Here is a 21,868-nt window from a genome sequence, read left to right on the forward strand (position 1 = left end):
ATGAAAAAATCAAGCCGCTGAGGTGAAATTTAGCCGGAGGAAATTATTTGATATTCAATTCTGAATTTCACAAAGACAGCCAACATACCAGGTTCAAATGGTGTAAGTGGCAGGTATAGTTCTGTGTCACCAGCGTAAAAATGTACAAAAATCTCACTAAACAGTTAAAAAAAAAAAAAAAGTAGCCCACGGTAACAGCAGACAGATTCAAGAGAAGAGCCCTTAGAGTTGCACTGCAACTTCATTATGTACGCTGTATTTCGTTGGAGTGATGTAGCATATCAATCTAGATTACTGGATTTTAATCTGAGTAAATGTTCTGAGTACTTCTTCCAACAGTGGTTGATATTAATCTTGTAACTTGCCTTTCATCATTACAGTTTGAATGAAACGATTTTTCTTACCTCGTGTGAGCTGCAATAGGCCTATAGCATCGGGCAGCAGCAGGTTGTTGAATCACTTCCTGCATTAACGTTTCCTTCTCCTGCTGCTACGGCTGCGCTGCCTATCATAGGATCATCAATAGCGATCATTAACATTGATCCATGCTGGAACTGCATGGATCGCTGTCTTGAAGTGTTTTAATGTCTTCAGAGAGATTCACTTACTGAGGTAAGAAAACCAAACGCTGAAGCTTGGACTCACAGTGGAAAATGAAAGTAAATCAGCCGTGGTGCTCAGAGGGAACATCTGGAGTTCGAAACTTTTCAGAGGATAAACGCGTTAAATATCCGAAAGGTGCTTAAAGTTGTTTGAGAGAAGCATAGCAGTAAGTAAAACGGCCTCCAGAGCATTAATTTGAGCTGAAATGTAAAGAAAGACGCAGCAGCGGGGATTCCCCAGTAGACTGAGCACAGACAACACAACGACCTCTGTCTCTTTTACTTTAAATACATTTAACGCACAATCAACGTTGTTTTTACGGTTTCATAGCAGTATAGTAGCGGCAAAGATAAAGTTCACGTGTACCTATCATTAGCATGTGCTGTGTATGACGCCCCACTGTGTGCTGTAACTGTGCGCACACACCTAGAAATGTACAGTCTTGTTCTTTTGATGATAACGGGATGATTGATCCGAAATACTTTACTTTTAGTTATGATTTCCTAATGCGTTGTAGAAGTTGGATTTGTTATTAAAGCTCTGCCTATAGTTTTGTTTTTGTTTTTTCTTTTTTTTTACATGTATTACTATATATGCTACAGACTTTGGGGGAAAGCACGGTGGCACGGTGGTTAGCACTGTTGCCGCACAGCAAGAAGGTCCTGAGTTCAATTCCACCATCAGGCCGGGGTCTTTCTGTGTGGAGTCTGCATGTTCTCCCCGTGTTTGCGTGGGTTCCCTCCGGGTACTCCGGCTTCCTCCCACCGTCCAAAGACATGCAGCTTGTGGGGATAGGTTAATTGGTTAATCCAAATTGTCACTAGGTGTGAATGTGAGTATGAATGGTTGTCTGTCCTTGTGTGTTAGCCCTGTGACAGACTGGCGACCTGTCCAGGGTGTACCCCGCCTCTCGCCCTGCGACAGCTGGGATTGGCTCCAGCGCCCCCCGTGACCCTGAAAAGGAAAAGCGGTAGCGAATGGATGGATGGATGGACTTTGGGGGGAAAGCATGTTATGGTGTCAGAGATAGTAAGGGTAGATGAGTTTAAAAACCTGGGGGCAACCATTGAAAGCAATGCATTGTGGACAAGAGAGGTGAAGAAGAGAATAGTGGGTTGGGATTAGTGTCAGGTGTGATTTGTGACAGTGATACCAATGAAAACGAAAGGAAAGATTTACAAAATGGTAGTGAGACCTGAGGTTGAGTAGTTTGGAAACAAAGTTAGAGAGACAAGGCTGGCATGTGCAGAAGAGGAATAGTGGATATATTAGAAATGGAGACAGTGGATTTTGAATATAGACCTGCCAGGCAGGACAAAAAGAGGAAGACCACAGAGAAGATTCATGGATGTATATGCAGAGGGTTGATGTGACAGAGGAGGATGCTAAGCATAGGGTGTGTTGGAGTCAGACGATCCACTGTGGCAACCCCCAACGTAGTGATGCCATTTTGCACTGCACAATTTTCTATATCATATTTCTATATTTCAATCACCTGTACTAGCTCTTTATTCTGGCCTCTTGCAAGCTCATGGCAACAGCAAATACAAATCAGGGAGGATCCCCGGAGGAGTCAAGCGTTCCCTCTGAGACCTACTCGTTGAGGTCCGAAGAGTCGAGGCTGGGGTCTGAGGAATCCAGAAGGAGGTTGTCGGGCCCCACAGTCTCCTGGGATTCAGAGCTGGCTTCCATCAGGCACAGGTTAAAGTTTGTGTTGAAGCTGAAGGAGGAATTTGTTTGTCCAATCTGCAGAGAGGTGGTGCTCAATCCCCAGCAAAACTCCTGTGGTCACATCTACTGCTTCCACTGTCTCCAAGGACTATTGTAAGAGCTAGTACATCTTAAGATGCACACACACTGGCACAGTTCACATAAAACCACATTTATACTGACACAAGCCTTGTAAAAAATTTGATATAGTCTCCCAAAAAACACACATGAAATTGAAAAGAACTAAAAGAAAAGCTGTTCAAGTTAAACATATTGGTCTTACAGTCCATCTTTTAAAAAAGTTCAGTCAATTTAAGACATGAGCTGGTTGACATAGCACCCTTACTGACACAGTCTACCTTAAAACACACTTATTTTAACACATGTCCTCCTTAAAAAATGTATGGTTGGGTCATTGTGCTTGGTGTTGCAGGGAGAGTTCACCGTCCAACCCAGTTTGCCCAGTGGACAAAGCTGTGATCACACCAACTGAGGTGAGACAGAGGGCAGCTGTAATTTGTCAGGCAGACTTTTAGCTTCTGCAGAAGCTAGAGCTGTGCCATTTACGGTTTTCTTGGCAGGTCCAAGTGTGACATGCCAATACCAATTTTTACTGATTCAGAATTTCTTCATAAGAACTATAATTGACAGCATATAAAACAAAAAACAAACTTTTTTTTTAATAGAAACATTTATTTTCATAGTAAAATTAATTATTAAGATTTTTAATTTAATCAGGATTGTAATAATATATAGGATTGTCTCTCACTGAAACAACTGAAAATAAAGTGTCCTGCTACTGGAAAGAAGTGGGCCTCAAATAATGAACTAAAAATGAGTTGCTATACACCCACCTTTACCTGATATGTTTGACCTTTTTTTAAAAAAAAAACAAATAAAAGAAAAAAAAGAAAAAAAAAGCTAATTTAAAAGATTCATACAGCAAAATAAATGCCCTATAGGTCAACAAACATGATTGATACCCTGATGTCATCTCCCTGGTCAAGACTGGTTATGGTACAACAGTAATATTTACATTTTCACATAGAATAGAGGTGGGGTCAGACTGTCTCTTGCAAATTGAAACAGATCATTGCAATAAATAAATTAAATCCATTTGTCTTTTTTTTTTAAATAAACACACAATATCTTCTGCATACACATAGACTAACATCACAAGAGCCTGTGTTTTTTAAGCGATAACACTGAGGTTTCAACAATATTTGCTGTGTCTCTAATAGTTGTAGTGTACAATAGAATGTTTCTCTTAAATTAGCTACCTGAGTGGCCAAAACCTATGTAATGAAAGTACAGAATCTAAACAGTAAAGCAGAGGACCAGCTGCAAACAATGACATATAAAAGTAAATGAGTTGCATAAAGTGATTTGAATACTCAAGTAGAGTACAATAGCAAGATTTAAGAATCAGTCCATTTGCCATTATGTGAAACTAACTGTGAAGAAGTACATGTTTTACTTTGTCATAGCACACAGTCATTATTATTCAGTGAGTTTTTTGAGCTAGTTGATAAAGAAGTGTTTGTGGCTGAATAATGAAAATTTCACTGACCTTTGCTTCAGCACCACAGTCAGGTCAAGATTTCCCTTTAAATAATGTATAATTTGTGTGATTTCTCCTGTCTTCCTTCCCTCACCCCCAACTGGTTGCGGCAGATTGTAGTTCCTCTCTGAGCCTGGTTTTGCCAGAGGTTTCTTCCTGTTAAAAGGGGAGTTTTTCCTTCCCGCTGTCACCAAAGCATTTGCTCATAGGGGGTTTCCTGAGGGGGGGGGGGGGGGGAGGAGGCCGGGTTTCCTCTGTTTTCTCTGTTTTATTGTGGGGTCTTTACCTTACAATGCAGCTTCAGGCAACAGTTTTTTTTTAATTTGGTGCTATATAAATAAAATTGAATTAAGTGACGTGTGTGTGTCAAGGTAGTGAAAATCCATGCTCTCAAATGTCTGTGAAGGTTCTCAGTCATCCAGGTCATCGTAGTCAAAGGAGCTTGCAAAGAAAAGCGTCTGGACTTCTTTAAGTTGCTTGAAGACGTTTCACCTCTCATCCGAGAAGCTTCTTCAGTTCTAAGGTCATATTGACCTTAGAACTGAAGAAGCTTCTCGGATGAGAGGTGAAACGTCTTCAAGCAACTTAAAGAAGTCCAGACGCTTTTCTTTGCAAGCTCCTTTGACCATGCTCTCAAATGTAACAGTATGGTTCTATGTTTTTTTGGACATCAGTGGAGCTCTTGGACACAGAAGGAAAAGATACACTGACAACACATGACAACACATGCAAACGGTGTTGTCAGTTTTAGTTTGAAAATTTCAGTGTTCGTTTGAAAATTTCAGTGTTAGTTTGAAAATGCACTTTTGATTTGTTGAAGTTATAAGAAATATTTTTTCCATGCAGGTTTTCCAGGATAACTGCTGCAAACGTGAAATTTCCAGTTTAGAAGTGTACTGCACCAATGCCCCAGCATGCACGACTATTTTCACATTAAACAATCTGCAGGTAAACTCTATATATATGCAAATTGTAGTCTAACAACTTAATAGATTAGATGTTCATGCTAAATATGCATATTGACTCTCTGGCCCACAAGGACACACCATGTTTTGCATAGCAGAAATAAGGTGAGAATGGTGTTTTTAGCTAAAAATCTGTGTGCTAGTGTTGATAACAAGACTATTGAAGTTTTGGACATTGCCACTGCAATCTCACTCTTTGGTTTTTCAAATAGCTGAAGTCATGTTTGGCTCAGATCTATACAACCGAGGTAATCTGTTCACTCCTTGCAGGAGCACCTGAAGTCATGTCAGTATGAGCCGGTGCAATGCACCAATACAAGCTGCATTGCAGTGTTACAGAGGAGGCACTTGCAAGAACACCTGACCAACATCTGTCCATACCGCAGGGAACCCTGCCCACACTGCAGGCAGCTGTTCCAGCTCAGTCTCATTCAGGTAAAGTCCACTGAAACAGCACAGAAGAGGAACAACTGCACCTTTTCTTTTACCACTGAGAATGGTGATCCAAATCTTTCCAGCTGTTCTTGGTCCAGCTTTCTCAGGTCAGGATTGGTACTAATTACTAAAGGATTTCATTTGCTACACTGTAATGTGTCACTTTAATTCAGGGGTGGACTTTATCTCACCAACAAAAATACACAGCAAAAATCTAATTGAATGCTTCTCTTCCTGAAGTGTAACTAATTTACTCTTAAAATACAGTACAAGCATAAATTTATGATGTGACTTTGTGGTGACTCTGTGCTCCATAGGATCATGTGCAGAGCTTGTGTCCAGATGTGAAGGTAGACTGTCCTGAAGGCTGTTCCCAAAAGGTCCCCAGACACAAGGTGAGCTCATCTTCTGAATCACATCATAGCTCTGCAGGAACAGCCATCATCTAACTGTTGCTGTTTCAAACAAACAACCAGCTGTAGTACACAAATATTCTACCAGAGCTGGTTGGTTGTTTCAGTTTTTTCTCAGTTTTAGTACTAAATCAGACATCATAACAAAACCAGAAGGGTATCACTGAAGGATGGGGGTGAGGAAAGAGATCAACTTTAACCAAGAAGATATATGTCCGCATTATTCAAATAGCAACTCTTGTACGTCAGTGGCACAATCTGAAATAACTGGCAGTTATGTATATCCCATCCCCTGCATTCAGTATATACATAATTTATATACAAAACAGTGGACAGCTTAGTAAAAAAAAAGCACTATAGTGCTACCAGAGTCTAAAATTGTGAAAATTATTAAAAGGACATTGTTGCTGTAGTTATATATAGTATAAGCTGATGTAACAGTTTCTGATTCACATATACAGACCCCAAGAATTGCTGACCAATCAGTTAAGTATTCCACAAAGTCATCTAGTAACCTGATTTTTTTCTTTTCTTGCTTTCCAGCTGACCAGTCATAGACAGTTATGTCCTGAAGTTAACAATGACTGCTGTTTTAAGAAATTTGGCTGCTCTGTACAGGTTAGTTCAACTGATGAAATAATGAAATTGGTTGCTTGGACGTTTAAGATCAAGTGACTTTTTTCCTGTTATGCTATGATTCACAGGGTAAAAGAAGGAATGCCAAGCTTCATGAAGACAAAGCTATCAATCACCACATGCTGCTGGTCCTGAGGAGCAATACCCACCTGGAGAAACAAGTATTTCCACTTTACATAATGATATTGATACTGTACAACAGTACACATATATAACAGCAGTCATTGGGTTAGAGGCATGACGGTGAGGTTCACATATAAGCTCATGTTGACAGTGGTCCAGGAGTTATTAAAGGAATTAAAATGTGTAGGCTCCTGCAGAATAGCACGTGAAATATGAAAAAATCTGCTCCGTTTCAGAAAAACTCATAATTCACAATAATAATCAAGATTTCTCCAATAACAAATTTTTCTTTTCTTGTGAGAGTTTAGAATATTCTGATTTTATAAGTAACTTAGTATATTATTAAAAATAAACTCTTACTTGAAAAAGTTACATTAAGTATTCAAAGGATTATATCCAAGATTTTCTTACCAGCATAGCTCATTTAGTATAAGATGACAAGATAAATGTCTAAGAGATAAATGTGACAACAAGCTGTGTGTTTACCTTTGACTGTTCTCTCCCTGTCTCAGATGGAAGTTTTCCAAGAGGATTCGCTGGAAATGGAGCAGGAGGTCCAGACAGACACTTTGCTACTTACTGGACTGCAGAAGCAATTCAGACCACTTTTGCAGCTGAGCAGCAATCATGAGCATGCGGTCTCCATGGCTCAGGTTAAAACACGGCTACAATCTGACTTGTCAACTCTCCTTATACTATCTTTATTTTTATCATATTTGTAGTCAGGATGATGCTGATGAATTTTATTTCAGTTTTACTTTTATTTTTTCGTAATGGCTATATTTAAACTTTGAGGAGCTTCTTTGACTTTCTGTCTTACAGTGCATCTGGAAACTATGCACAGCAGTTCACCTGTTCCACATTTTGTCATATTACAGCTATATTCCAAATAGGATTGAATTGATATTTTACCTTAAAATTCTAAACACAATGCTGCCTAATGACAAAGTAAAAAAAGGTTGCTTGAAATTATTGCAAATTTATTAAAAGGGAAAATAAGAAATATAACACCTACATGAGTATTCAAAATCATAACATTTAAAATTGAGTTCAGGTACATCCTATTTTCATTGATCATGTTTCTACAACTGGCTTGATCTGTGGTCAATTCAGCTGATTGGACATGATTTGGAAATACACTGTCTATATAACATCCCATAGAGTTTTTTGGCCTTTAATTGGCTTTTTTGATAGGGAGAGTGAAAAACCAACAGGAAAGCAAAGGGTGAGAGAGAGGGGAAGACATGCTGCAAAGGGCTGGGACTCAGACTCAATGCCCAATGCCATTCCTACAGTGAAGCATGGTGTTGGCTGTATCATGCTATAGAGATTTTTTTCAACAGCAGGAATTGGGAAACTATTCATCATTTAGGGAAAGATGAATGCAGCAATGTACAGAGGCGGTTCTGTAAATATCCTTGAGTGGTACAGCCAGAGACCAGACTTCGAACCTGATTGACAGATCAGGTTGAAACTGACTGCAGATCTCTAGAGAGATCTGTGCGCTGACACTCCCCATCCCTCCTCCCCACATGATAGAGCTTGAGATTTTCTGCAAAGAAGAAACTGCAGAAAAAAAGACTTGTTGCATCATACTCGAAAAGATTTGAGGCTGTAATTGCTTCAAAAAGTACTGCAACAAAGTATTGAGCAAATGTTGCATACCTATGTACAACTGTTTTTTACTTTTACTAAATTTCAGAAGTTTCAAGCAAACTTTTTTCACTTTGTCATTAACAGTATTGTGTGTAGAATTTCAGGCTGAAAATGAATTTTATCCATTTTTAATGACGCTGTAACTAGGGATGGGTATCGTTTAGGTTTTATCCAATACCGGTGCCAAACCGGTACTTTTGAAACAGTGCCGGTGCTTAAACGGTGCTCAAACCGGTGCTTAAAGAATGGAGAACACAAAATTGGTCCAAAAACCTCTCATGTTCAGCTGTTTTTTTTGTAAAAAGATAGCAATGTTAGCCTTTTCTGCAGCTATAGGGGATTTATGGTATCACTCTTGGCTGGAAGCAGTGCTTAATCAATGGAAAAAACAGAAACTTTGTCCAAAAACCTCTCATGTTTAACTGTTTTCCACTTTTTCTTTGGTCATTTTAGCCTTTTTGGCCAGGGTGAAGGGAGCATCTGCCATTAAACAAGAAGACAGCCGCATGTAACTACGACGATGTTGCTAGTTCACCTAACATGCATTAATGTAATAACGTGGTTAGCCTACTCAACGTAAATTACACACGAACAACATTAAGCTACTCACGCAGAGAAGAACGGCTGCTGCCATCATCATCCTCATCATTTCTGCTACACTGGCAGGGCTAGGGGCCAGGACTCTCCTCTTCGGGTTTTTGGGGGATGTTGCTAACTCCGAGTCCGATAACAGGCAAACCACCCGTAGTAGGTACGGCGCATTTCTCGGCTGTTAAAACAACGCTATGCGTCGCCAGGTGTTTCATCAGATTTGAGGTGTTACCTCCTTTGCACAATATCACCTTAAAGCACTTGTTCCAGATTCACTTTAAAACAGCGGACACTGGAAGTTAAACCCAAAGAGGTTAAACCCAAAGAGGTTAAACCCAAAGAGGTTAAACCCAAAACAGGCCCCTTAAAGTTCAACTATACTGCAAAACCCCAAAAGTTACCAGAACCTAAATTTTTTTTAAGTTGAAGCTTATAAGAACTTCAAGAGTTTGAATACATTTGACACGTACCTTTTGACTGCAATAAAATTAGCACATTAAAAAAAAAAAATGTTTATTAAGATTTTTGATATAAAGAAAAAAAAACAGACAACACAACAGCAAGGGCAAAAAAACAAAAGGCAAAAAATTACACTGCATCAACAAAGATACTACTTCAACACTGGCAAGATACAAAAATAAAACACTAGGGTGGTAGACTGAATTATTGATCAGAAGACTTTGTTTTAATACATGATCTAAAAATGGCTGCCGCACATTAAAAAACGTACTAAGTTTGTCCTCTAATGTATACCTAATTCTCTCCATATGCAGTAGAGCAATCAGTTCTGCCAGCCACGAGGTAAAATGTCAGACTTCCAGAGAGCCAAGATAATTTTCTTAGCAATTACCATTCCAAACAGAATTGTAGTTTGTGCAGCAGAGCTGAGGTATAAAAGGGAAGAGGAGGATCCAGACAATGCAGTTATTGGGTGGCTCTAATGTGCAGTTGTACATATCAGAAAAACATTTAACCAATAGTTATGCAATTTGGGACAAGTCCAGAATAAATGGGTAAGAGAGCCTTCTCCAAGTTTATAACGATCGCATATTGGACTAATGGAAGGAAAAATCCTATGCAAATTAGTTTTTGAATAATGACGTCTGTGAAGCACTTTGAATTGAATTAATGGATGCCTTGCATTTATAGAACAAGAATGGATCCTACACAGACTCCTCTCCCAAACCTCATCTCCAAATAGCAAACCAAACTCTTCCTCCCATGCTGTCTTCAAAAAGTCAGATTTAAAAGTCAAATACTCTGAAAAACCATTCACAAAACCAGAGACCAACTTTTTAGAAGCCGGGGAGCTCAGAAGGAGCTTAAAAATTGGCTCCTCCTCCGGAAGAAATGGAAAGTTGAGGATACTCTGACGAACATAGCTTCTTATCTGTAAATAATGGAAAAAATGTGATGTAGGGAGAGAGAACTTGTTCTGCAACTGGGTAAATGATGCAAATTGCCTATCAATATATAAATCTTTAAGAGTAAATATACATTTCTGTGTCCAGACCTCAAAAGAGGCATCTAAACATGAGGGTGGAAATGCATGATTACGATATATTGGAGTATGGATCGAAGTGTCTGGTAGTGCACAACCTTTTTTGATCTGACTAAAGATTTTAACGCAGTTTAAAACTATAAAATTATTGACCTTGGTTCGCGGATTAGAAGACGAAAGAAGAAGAGCATCACTCTCTACAACCACCCGGGGGCGGGGTATTAGGAGACATGACCTTTTTGTACTCTTCCTGCCAGTAAGCAAGAGTTCTAGCATTCACAGCCCAATAATAAGACTGAAAACGTGGCAGACCAAACCCCCCTTAAGTTTGGATTTACATAGATGAACTTTTGATATCCTGTGAGTTTTAAAGCCCCAAACAAATGGTAATACTACTGAGTCGGCAAAAATATATAAAAATAGATATAAGAATTTAGGGAGAGAAACCATTTTGATTATGTTAATGAAACCTACCATGGAAATAGGGAGAGCCCTCCATTTCCTTTTTCAGTTTTTCAACTTGTGCAGAATAATTCAGCTTAAAGATCAATTTATGATCCTTAGGCAAAGTAACACCCAAGTATTTCAATCTATCTGTAATTTTAAAAGGCAAAGTTTTCAAAAACTCAACTTCCAGGTTTGCAGTCAAAGCCACAAACTCACTCTTCTGCCAGTTAATTGTATAACCCGAGATTTCACCAAATGACCTCACCAGATCCAATAGTACAGGAACAGATCACTCAGGATTTGATGAGAACAAAACAACATCATCCGCATATAAAGAAATGTAGTGCTTGATATTCCCCAATCGGACAGGGTCAATGGAGGGCTCATTCCTAATGTCTACTGCAAGAGGTTCAATAGCAACTGAGAAGAGCAAAGGTCTCAAAGGGCAGCCTTGTCGTGTCCTGCGGTGTAAAGAAAAAGGCGCTGATCTATCTTGGTTAGTGAGAATGGAAGAAGTGGGATGTCTATATAGCATATTAACCCATGATATAAACTGTTCGCCTAAACCGAACTTCTCCAGTACCCCAAGCATATAGGCCCACTCGACCTGGTCAAACGCCTTTTCAGCATCTAAGCTCAGTACTGCGATCTTGCAAGTCCCCCAATGCCTATGATACATAATGTTCATCAATCTCCGAACGTTAAAAAAGGAAAACCTCTGGGGCACAAACCCAGTTTGATCTGGATGTAAATTAGCACATTTAATATATAAATTAAAAAATATTCAGTTCCTGCTACTTAAAGTTATAACTTAAAAGGAATAGCACAATAGAGTCACTTTTCCAATTTAGAAAAACTCAATTTTCAAGCAGTCTTTTGAATTAAACAAAAGTCAAATACCTGGATATTTTCTTGGTTTCCGGCAATAACACAATGTGATGTTATTATTCAAGAAATTATTTAAGAAAATAAAATCATTTCCTCAGAAAAAAACAGAGAAAAACACAGTTCTGGGGGTCATGTGGGAAGCAGCAGCGGTGGCAAAACAGGTTCGGAGGCCGACTGCGTGGGAAACAGCGGTGGTACAGGCAAAACTAAGGCTGCCATGATGGCAAAGAAAGTGCTGGTGTGGAAAGTGGCTGGTGTCAGTGCGACTTGGCAGCCATTGGCAGACGGCTGGTGTGCAGGGCCAGATGAGGCAGGACCACATGAGGCAGGACCAGACGGCGCACTGACCTCTGGTGGAGATGGAGATGGGGGAGACTGTGCGTAGAAGCTGCAGGTGGTTGAGCTGATGATTCAGTAGTCAGCAGCATGGAAGCTATGGGTGATGGAGCTGCAGGCGGTGGTGTGGCACCTGCAGATGGTTGTACTGGTGATTGCGCTGGAGGTGACATGGCAGCCACTGGCAGTTGAGCAGGTGATGGCTGGGCGGACTATCCTAAGGCCCCGGCGGAGACGGATGGTGGCTTGGAAGCCGCAATCAGCTGGAGCAGCTCTCCTGAGCCTCCAGTGGAAACAGGCATCAAACCAGCAGGTGTGGAAACCTCTGGGTGAGGCGAAGCTAGCTGGAGCTGCGCAGGGCACAAAGCCAGCTCAGGATGCTTCTCGGCCTGCAGAAATGTTAAGTCTTTTGCAGGCTGGATGAGCTCGCTTGAGCCCTCAGCTGACAGAGGAGGAGGCTGGGGCTGTTTGTGCCCAAGCTCTTAGCCGATGATGAAGGTGTCTGGGTCGGCTCACCCTAGCTCTCATCTGAGAAGGCTGGCAGAGCTCCCAGGTGGAAACAGCTGCAGGAGGTTGAGATGGCTCAGCCTCTTGGGAGAGTTTCAATCTCTGAAACAGCCACACACAGTTTGAGGATACATAAATCATTGTTAATGATGGAACAATGGACAGAGAAAAATACAGGGCTTAAATACACAAGGGAGTGTATTTAGTAATGAGGGACTCAGATACAGGAGGAGAGCAGGGAATAATCAAACATAATGAGACAAAGGGGAAGCTAAACTCAACATACTGAACACAGGACAAGGACTATCAAAATAAAATAGGAAGCATGAAACGGACACAGACTGACAGACTGAGACTCGGGAACAAAGGAAACATGAAACACAGAGACAAAAGTAACTAGATGTGGAACACAGGGAAGACAGTGACAGAGTGCTAAGACTCAGAACTAAGCATACAACACACGTAGACAAAATAAAGAGAACAAGAATACAGAACTAAACCTTCAACAGATACATGACACCAGGAACACAGGGGAGGCACAGAAACAAAACAGAAACTAGGAACTATAAATATAAATATAATACAAGCAGAAAACAATAATTCAAATAATATAACTTAAAAAAATTTCACAGACCCAGTACTATGACAACCAGCTTCCAGACCCCTGTACTCGGAATGATTACAGCGGTGTTCAGTCCTTGGGATAACTATAGTAGTGTAGGTGTAATGCATAGATCACTCCAAATATTATCAAGAAGTTCATCAGCATTTTTTGGAGGCCTCCAGTCTCTTTGATGGCAGACTTTCACAGTTTGGACATGTGCAGAGGTGGGCTGGTAGATATATTTGACAAAGAATGTTAGATATTAATGAAAAATGAAAACAAAGTGGACCATTGCTAGAATTCAAAATCTCACTTTTGGTTTGATGTTCATGCTAAATAATCTCTTTCCATTGTGGATTTTTTAAAATTCAGCCATAACTTTTGCTGACTTGCTGACCTGTTTTGGAAGCCCACTATTTGAATAGTCATTGGTTGAATAAGACAACTGTTACGTTTGGTGTAGATGTAGGTTTTCCCAACAGTCACCTCAAGGTGCTTAAAATTGTAAGGGAAAGCTTACAATATTAAGCACCTTGAGGTGACTGTTGTGATTTAGCACTATATAACTAAAATTGAATTGAGTAGAACAATTCAAATTAGTAGAACATGTTAAGCATACTCTGTTTTAACTCTCAGTTCACCTACATTGGAAATAATAATAATAATAATAATAATAATAATAATAATAATAATTAGTCTTTCAGAAGAAAGAGAAGTAGAATTTTGGATGGCTACTATCTTCTTTTTTTTATTCATGTTTTGGATGGACAGAAACATATACACATATACAACGGGAGTAATAATATTGTCAGTTCTCCGTCCGTTTCTTAACAGCAACAAACAAATAAGAGCTAACAATAGCTAAAGAAAACCAAAAGAAAAAAGAGAGAAAAAAAAACGAAAAAAAAACAGAAGAAACAAAATAAGAAACTGCCTACTGGGAAACACCAGCAAAAACAAGAACAAAAGGGGCAGAACACCCAGGTGCCTAGAAACTAAACTCGACCTTGACCAATTTCTTTCCTCTACTGGCTGTCAAAGAAAAAGAACAACAACAACAATGACAATGACATAAGGAAAACAAAGTAAGAAAAAAAAACAACGTATCACATTATCTAAGAGACATTGTCGATGTACAACAAAAAGGGACCCCAAACCTGATCAAAAATATCTTCTCTCCCCTTAACTCTGTACGTAACCTGTTCATATAATGCCATCTTGGACATTTGTTCAGACCATTCCCTGAAACAACAGGGGCTGGATGATTTCCAGTGCCTTATCCTGCAGCCTGTTATGAAAGCCAAACGCACCCATAGTCTCTGTCTTCTAGTGAGAATACTGCTGTCAGGTAACAGACCCAGGGTACACAAAGCTGGAGACTTAGAAAGGTGAAGATTAAAAAGATCATTCACAAGGTTAATGATCCCGTCCCACAAAAAATCATTTTTCCGGCATCCATACAACATGAACTAGGGCAGGGGTGCCCAATCCCAGTCCTCGAGATCTACTATCCTGCAGCTTTTAGATGCATCCCTACTCCAACACAGCTGAATCAAATGGTGTGATTACCTCTTCAGCATGCCATCAAGTTTGGCAAAGGCCTGACAACAAGCCATTCAGTTGATTCAGGTGTGTCAGAAGAAGGATGCGTCTAAAAGCTGCAGGACGGTAGCTCTCGAGGACTGGGATTGGGCACCCCTGAACTAGGGTCCCGGCTTCCTCCTGACATTTCCAGCAGGTGTCAGTGTAAGCAAGCTTCAACCTGACTAGCTTACTGGGAGTCCAGTAATTTCTGTGAAGCAACTTGTATTGGATAAGCTGAGATTGTGCTTCACGTGAGCAAACATACCATGATGAAGCCAGCTTCTTCCAACTATCCCCTGAAATCTGAATTCCCAGATCCTTCTCCCAGCACTGCCTCAGCCCCTCCAAATTGGGAGAGTGCGCCTCTCTGAAGATCCCATAGAATTTGGATGCTCTGATTCTATTGATACCAGGAGCTGCAAACACCTCCTGAATACTAGATGGAGGGTCTGGGTTATTGTTCAAAATGGCTTTAATACAGTGTCTAACTTGAAAAAACCTCCAAATTTCCCTTGGATCCAGATTAGATTCTTGTCTGATTTCCACAAATGATTTCATGCCAGTTTGCCCAAATAAATCCCGCACCTGGTTGATACCTGCCCTAAACCAAGCCTCCCACCTGAACGGTTTCTTACCAATTAATATTTTCTTATTATACCAGATAGAGGCTCTAGAGGTAAGATAGGGGCTAGTGTTGATAAATTGGTGAGCTCTAAACCAGGTCTCTTGTATGAAAGCCAATACTGGATCTTTAAACGGTACTGGTCTTCCCCTCTGAGTGAGGAAGGCCTCTAAAGATGAGGGAGTCACAAGACTTGAGGACAGAGGACAGGGCGGTGAGGACAGAGCTAATGAGTTGAATCTGTTTTTCAACAGACTCAACATTGCCATAAATGCTCACCCTCCTACTGACTTACTTGTAGTCAGTGTGCAATCCACAGCCACAGCACCCTCTCTCCCTCCACATGGCACCATAGCTTCGGGTAAAAGTCCTGACACCCCTCCCCCACCTATCATTTTCACTCATGACCAGGTTCAAAGACAAATGAGAAGATTCCACTCAGGCAAGTTTGCTGGACACATAACTTATTTATTTGAACAGTTTCAGTCAGGTTTCAGAGCTCATCACAGCACAGAAACAGCTTTAATGAACAGCTTTCTTGTCCTGCTAGACCTCAGTGCAGCATTCGATACTGTTGACCATAATATTTCATTAGACCATGCTGTAGGTGTTAAAGGCACTGCACTACAGTGGTTTAAAACACATCTATGTACTAGACTCCAAGTTCATGTAAAAGAAGAGGCCTCTTCACACGTTTCACAGGGTTCTGTGCTAGGACCAATTCTGTTTACGTTATGCATTCTTCCCTTTGGCAGTCTCATTAAAAGGCATAACATTAATTTTTACTGCAATGCTGATAATACCCAATTTTATCTACCCATGATGCCAGATAACAATGTTTTTTTCTGGATTTTTTTTTTTCTTTTTTGTTGATTATATTCTGTCTTTCTTAATTTTAACTACCATAAAATTTAGAGAATGTTTTATTTACATTTGATGTAAATAAACACACAAATTACCCCACTGTACCCATGTCTGTCTGTGTATTATCAGAGAACTCTTAGAAGGCAAGAGGATACCCTATCTTCTGTCCAGCTGGACCTCCAGCAGGTGTCTCGGGGGCTTCGTCCTCATCTGGAAGAGCTAGCACAGCTCAGGAAGTCTCTGGATGTTGCGATGCAGGAAGTGTCTGAAGTTGAGGCCCTTAGAGAGCATCTAGGTAACTGAACCTCAGACCTCTTTACCACAGTAAATGTAACAGCGTCTTCCCTGTATTAATAAATTGTTACTTGGTCAGATATGAAATATGCTGTCTTCATTTAGCAACAGAGACTGTAGCTAGACAATGTCAAGTAGTCTGGTGCGATCCTCCAATAATATCTTTCACCATCCACCACTTGTCTCAACAAGGTTAAGACAAGGTTCCAGTTCTCCACTTTCTTTACTTTCATGTTTTCAAGAACATGAAAAACGTTCTTAATCGTAAATTGAAACAATGAGTAATTTCTGCATTGATGCAATATAAAATGAAGAAAAATATCAGTTGTCCTCCTTCCAACATTCTGTGCCTCTGATTTTGAAATTTAAAACACCAGATTAGGACCCTTTATGGACTTTTATGGATGTAGTTTAGTCTGAGCTCATTTACTATAAACTTTCTGGATAAAGTCATTAACACATAAAAGAAATGAGGTAAGATCCTAAGGCTGCAACCAACAGTTATCTTCATAATCACAATCTGGAATCTGAAAAGGTTAATCCAGCCTTGGTGGTTATTACTCTGTTTTTCTGAACTAAATGAACAGTAAAATAATTCAACAATGATTGGGCGTGTCTAGACAGTAAAGAATATTTCAGGATTTCGCTAAATGATCTTATTATGTTCTTCAACCAGGAACCTTGGAGGAGAACTTAAAGCGTCACTCAGGCCTCCTACATCTTCATGCTGCTCAACTTAATCTCAATAAAAAGCACCTGCAGGAGCTTGAAGCGACATCTTATGATGGGAAATTGATCTGGAAAATTGAAGACTTTGGGAAGAGGAGTGGGGCAGAGGCCAATGGTCAGCTGTCATGCCTGACAAGTGTGCCATTCTACACTGGACGCTGTGGATACAAGATGGCCATTAAAGCCTATCTGAATGGGGATGGGGAGGGAAGAGGTACTCACCTGTCACTTTATGTAGTCCTCATGCCTGGAGACTTTGACACTCTTCTGCCATGGCCTTTCAGACAGACTGTGTCTCTCTCTGTTCTGGACCAAAGTGGTGCCTCTAACCATCGGAGTCTCAGCTTCAGACCTGACCATACCACCAAGTGCTTCCAACAACCCACTCCTGAATCCCAGACCAATGTTGCTGTTGGATTTCCTTGCTTTATTTCCCACAATATGCTGCAAACTCCCCAAAATGCTCTGTACGTTAAAGACAACACGCTATTTGTGAAAGCTAAGGTGGATATGACAGGTTTTGAGCAGCTGTAAAATTTCTTCATTATCTGATGATAAGCTTAAATGACAATATTAACAAAGATATACCATAGGGATGGGGTCATGTGGCCCAGCCTTAAGATGGCAGCATAGCGGGATTGCTACTAAGACAGCGTACGAACTGTACGCTGTTAGTGTGGTTTGGAATATACAGCATTGAAATGTCTAAAGCTTCATCTGTCAAACAGTGTGAAATCTTTCCCGAAGACGCAAGACAGGCACTAAGACAACCGCACCAAATCCAGCACACAACACAGATGAAGTATTGGATGAGTTCAAATCAAATCTGAGACATATTGAACCAGGCGGCTCATATCGAGGAGGCTGAGGCTTGCATTGTTGAGGTAGAAAGCACACTTGAAAAAAACAGAAACATCACTGAACTATCAAAAGAATCCTACTTCTTGAAGCCAAAACAGATGACTTAGAAAACCGAGTAAAATGAAAGAACTTGTGCATCTTTGGCATAAGAGAGGAAGCAGAGGGGAAACAACCACTCTTCGACTTTATTAACAACATGCTACCTAAATGCTGGGGCTAGCACCTGACAAGTCATTCACACTGGAACGAATACATCGCACGCTAGCCCCCGGGAAACAGAACAGAGCGGTGCTCATTGGTTTCTTAAAATTCCAAGAGAAAGAACTGGTATATTGGGAAGCAAGAAAACAAAAATTACACAAGATCACATTTGCATAGGATCTGTCTGCGGAAATGGTTAGGATCCTATGGGGATTTTTACCAGGTTGTCAAGCTGCTTATTGATAATAATGCCTTCCATGGATTCCAGCACAACCCCTATAGGCCCAGGATCCTGTACGATGGAAAGATCCACCTTTTCTCAACACCTCAAGAAGCTGAAAAATTCTATAAGAATCTGCCAAAGGACACATGAGAAGATGCCCATGATCAGTAAGTCGTAAAGGACAAGTTACTTAAACAACAGGTTAACCTTTAAGACATTTAATGAGACAGCTCCTGCTCCTACATAACTGATTAGCAACAGAGTCATTGACAAGAGACAGATAAAATCTTGAGTTTGAATTAATACAACATAACTGGGCATTTTAAAGCACATATTCGTTCTAAGTTTAATCTGAATTGTTTTAGGATCTATACTAACAGCTGAGCCTTAATTAAGTCATTATTTTTTGCTATCAAGGGTAAACTTTATTTTATTATGGAACAAATTAGTACCTTTATATGATTAGTAGACACTGTCTGATTTATGGGGCTTTAGTGAGGTTGCGTTGACTAGTTACTCCTCAGTGATGTGGATTAACACCCTCCAAATATTTTGCTCAAGGGAAGGGGGAGGCATTTCTGATAAGTAAATGCAAATGTTCAATCAGAGATTGTTTACAAGTTCTGTATCTGGTGTGTGTGAGTATGTGAATGTATGTGCAAACCTGCATCTCCTTTTTCCTTACTTTGTCTATCTTAAGTACACAATCTGATACTATTTTATGAAGAGGACAACTAAAGAAAACATTTTGAACGTTAACATTCCGTTAACATCCTTTAGGGAATCAGTCTTATGGGTTGTAGTGATGGGTCGGTCGCGAACGAAATGGCTCTTAGAGCCGGTTCTTTGACGTGAACGACGAGAGCCGGCTCCTTATCGCGAGCCGTGGGTTTTTTTTTTTTCTCTCACCCTCTCTCTCTCTGGCACTTTTTTCCGCTTACTCCGCATGCGAGCCTTGTGCTTTACGCTGGGCAAGAGGGGGGAGGGGCGGTAGTTACATTCTAATAATAATAATAATAATGGATTGGATTTATATAGCGCTTTTCAAGGCACCCAAAGCGCTTTACAATGCCACTATTCATTCACTCTCACATTCATACACTGGTGGAGGCAAGCTACGGTTGTAGCCACAGCTGCCCTGGGGCAGACTGACAGAAGCGAGGCTGCCATATCGCGCCATCGGCCCCTCTGGCCAACACCAGTAGGCGGTAGGGTAAAGTGTCTTGCCCAAGGACACAACGACCAGGACAGAGAGCCCGGGGATCGAACCGGCGACCTTCCGGTTACAGATACGCTTCCCAACCCCCTGAGCCATGGTCACCCCAGTAGCACAGGAACAGAGCGGGAGGGAGAGACAGAGAAAGAGCCAGGGACAACAACGTCACATTAGAAAGGTATAGTAATCATCCACAACTATTTTCAGTTGCAGATGATAAAGGATTCAGAAAGTTTATTCATGCAGGTCCATATGACAGAGAATATGCATGTTCTTTTTGTTTTCATATTATAATTTATATTTAATTGTGTTGTGGTTTGCAGTGTTTTGTGTTGTTTCACTTTAAATTTGTAAAAGGAAAAAGCTGAAAATTTAAATAGTTAAAAGTTGAAATGTGAATAGTTGATTTTTGTATTATATGATTTATTTATTACATTTTATGTGGAGTGAATAAATAAAAGTATATTTACGGTGGCCCCTCAACAAGCATACATCAAACAATACGACTCGAACGTACAAACTCCAAAACACGTACAAACTACCAAAACACGTAACAAACTCCAAAACAGTACAAAAGACAACAGAAGTGCTCCAGGATGCTAGGCAGTGTTGAGCTTTTGTTACCTAGTGGCTACACAAGCCAGCAAGTACCAACGACCGGATTTGGTGTGTGGTAGTAACAGGTAAATGAACTTTTTTTTTTAATTATTTGAATATATATGAATGCTTGTGTATAAATACACAAACAATACACATTTATGCTTTCAATTGTGTAATTTAAGTGATCTAGGTAGCTCTGTTTTGGAAGTTCAGTTCATGCTAGAAATGTGTTTTGGAGTTTGTACGTGTTTTGTCTCTAGGGGCCACCGCATATATTTATATATAAACATATATAAATAAAACCACTTTTTTTTTACATTAGTAATTCCTTTTGTGCATAATTTTATATTATTGTTAATAATAAATTAATTAAAGCAACAAAACAACCTGAAGAGCCGGTTCGGAGCCGAAAGAGCCGGCTCTTTTTAGTGAGCCGAACCGAAAGAGCCGGTTCTCTAAAAAGAGCCGGAAATCCCATCACTAATGGGTTGTGATACAAAGATTTTGTGTAAAGCGTTTTCTAGGAGATTGGATAAATATGTGCTTAATTTGATAATAGACGATCAACAAGGTTTTGTTAAAACGAGACAAGGCTATCACAATAGAAGACGCGTCCTCAATGTACTGTATGACAAAAACCATAATGACACACCACTGTTATCACTAGATGCATGCAAAGCCTTTGATAGAATAGAATGGATCTATCTCTTACAGGTGCTCCCCAAATATGGACTGGGTGAAACATTTCTCAAATGGATCTGGTTCATGTATACAAGCCAGACAGTGCAAGTTTTAACTAACAATAACATGTCAAAGCCCTTTAATTTACAGCAGTCAACCAGGCAGGGCTGCCCTCTGTCTGTTTGTGTTAGCAATAGAGCACGAACACAATGTTCAAATATAAGGGTGTTCATAAGTGCACGTGACACCAGGACACCCTAGGCTGGAGGTCGATGATTGATTTTTGTAATCATATCACCAGACCTGGACATTCGGGTAAAGAGAGGGGCTGAGCTATCAATTGATCACCACCCAGTGGTGAGTTGGATCAGGTGGATGCTGGACAGACCTGGCGGGAACACTGAGTCCAAATGGACCATGTTCATGACCTCCATTGCCGAAGTCACTGCACTGAGATTCAAGATTCAATTCAATTTGTCACGTGCATAGTTATACAAGTACAACACAGTGAAATGTGACCTGATACGCTCCTCGACTATGCAAAAAAGAGAGAGAGAACTTTATATACAGTGAATGAGTATATACAAAGAGGATATTATGTGCAAGTGGGTGAGTTATATACTTTGTATAAATTAAGATAAAATAGAACAATCTTGAAATTTACAGCTAGTGTACATAGTGTAGGTAAGATGTTAAAGTGTCTTGTGCTGTAGTAAAGCCAGAATGATCAGGAGGTAATTTAGTCATTTAAATCAGCTGTGATGGATCAAGGACAAATCTAAAACCTGCAGGACCTCAAGGCTCTTCAGTAGGGATGGGTATCGTTTAGGTTTTATACGATACCAGTACCAAACCGGTACTTTTGAAACGGTGCCGGTGCTCGAACCGGTGCTTAAAGAATGGAGAACACAAAATTGGTCCAAAAACCTCTCATGTTCAGCTGTTTTTTTGTAAAAAGATAACAATGTTAGCCTTTTCTGCAGCTATAGGGGATTTATGGTATCACTTAAGCTATCA

The 21,868-nt window shown here is 40.2% G+C and overlaps 1 protein-coding gene across 2 annotated transcripts in view; it reads left to right on the forward strand.

Moving 5' to 3' along the window:
* Positions 1–472: 472 nt before the first annotated feature.
* Positions 473–21,868, forward strand: part of traf5 (Tnf receptor-associated factor 5) — a 26,065-nt gene continuing 4,669 nt past the window's right edge. The window contains exons 1-11 of one of the 2 annotated variants that reach the window (XR_006055361.1): positions 473–612; positions 2,132–2,427; positions 2,747–2,807; positions 4,721–4,822; positions 5,110–5,274; positions 5,592–5,669; positions 6,231–6,305; positions 6,392–6,484; positions 6,959–7,099; positions 16,176–16,341; positions 17,017–18,521. Coding sequence is in view for 1 of the 2 variants with exons in the window: in XM_042228096.1 (XP_042084030.1) it covers positions 2,135–2,427; positions 2,747–2,807; positions 4,721–4,822; positions 5,110–5,274; positions 5,592–5,669; positions 6,231–6,305; positions 6,392–6,484; positions 6,959–7,099; positions 16,176–16,341; positions 17,017–17,603 (1,761 nt within the window). In the remaining variant the exon portion in view is untranslated. Of the gene's footprint in view, positions 613–2,131; positions 2,428–2,746; positions 2,808–4,720; positions 4,823–5,109; positions 5,275–5,591; positions 5,670–6,230; positions 6,306–6,391; positions 6,485–6,958; positions 7,100–16,175; positions 16,342–17,016; positions 19,248–21,868 lie in introns of those variants that run through there. The other variant, XM_042228096.1, reaches the window with a different exon arrangement.

The sequence above is a fragment of the Haplochromis burtoni genome, unplaced genomic scaffold, assembly GCF_018398535.1.
Source record: "Haplochromis burtoni strain Fernald_Lab_line unplaced genomic scaffold, NCSU_Asbu1 Contig_303, whole genome shotgun sequence".
Taxonomy (NCBI): Eukaryota; Metazoa; Chordata; class Actinopteri; order Cichliformes; family Cichlidae; genus Haplochromis; species Haplochromis burtoni.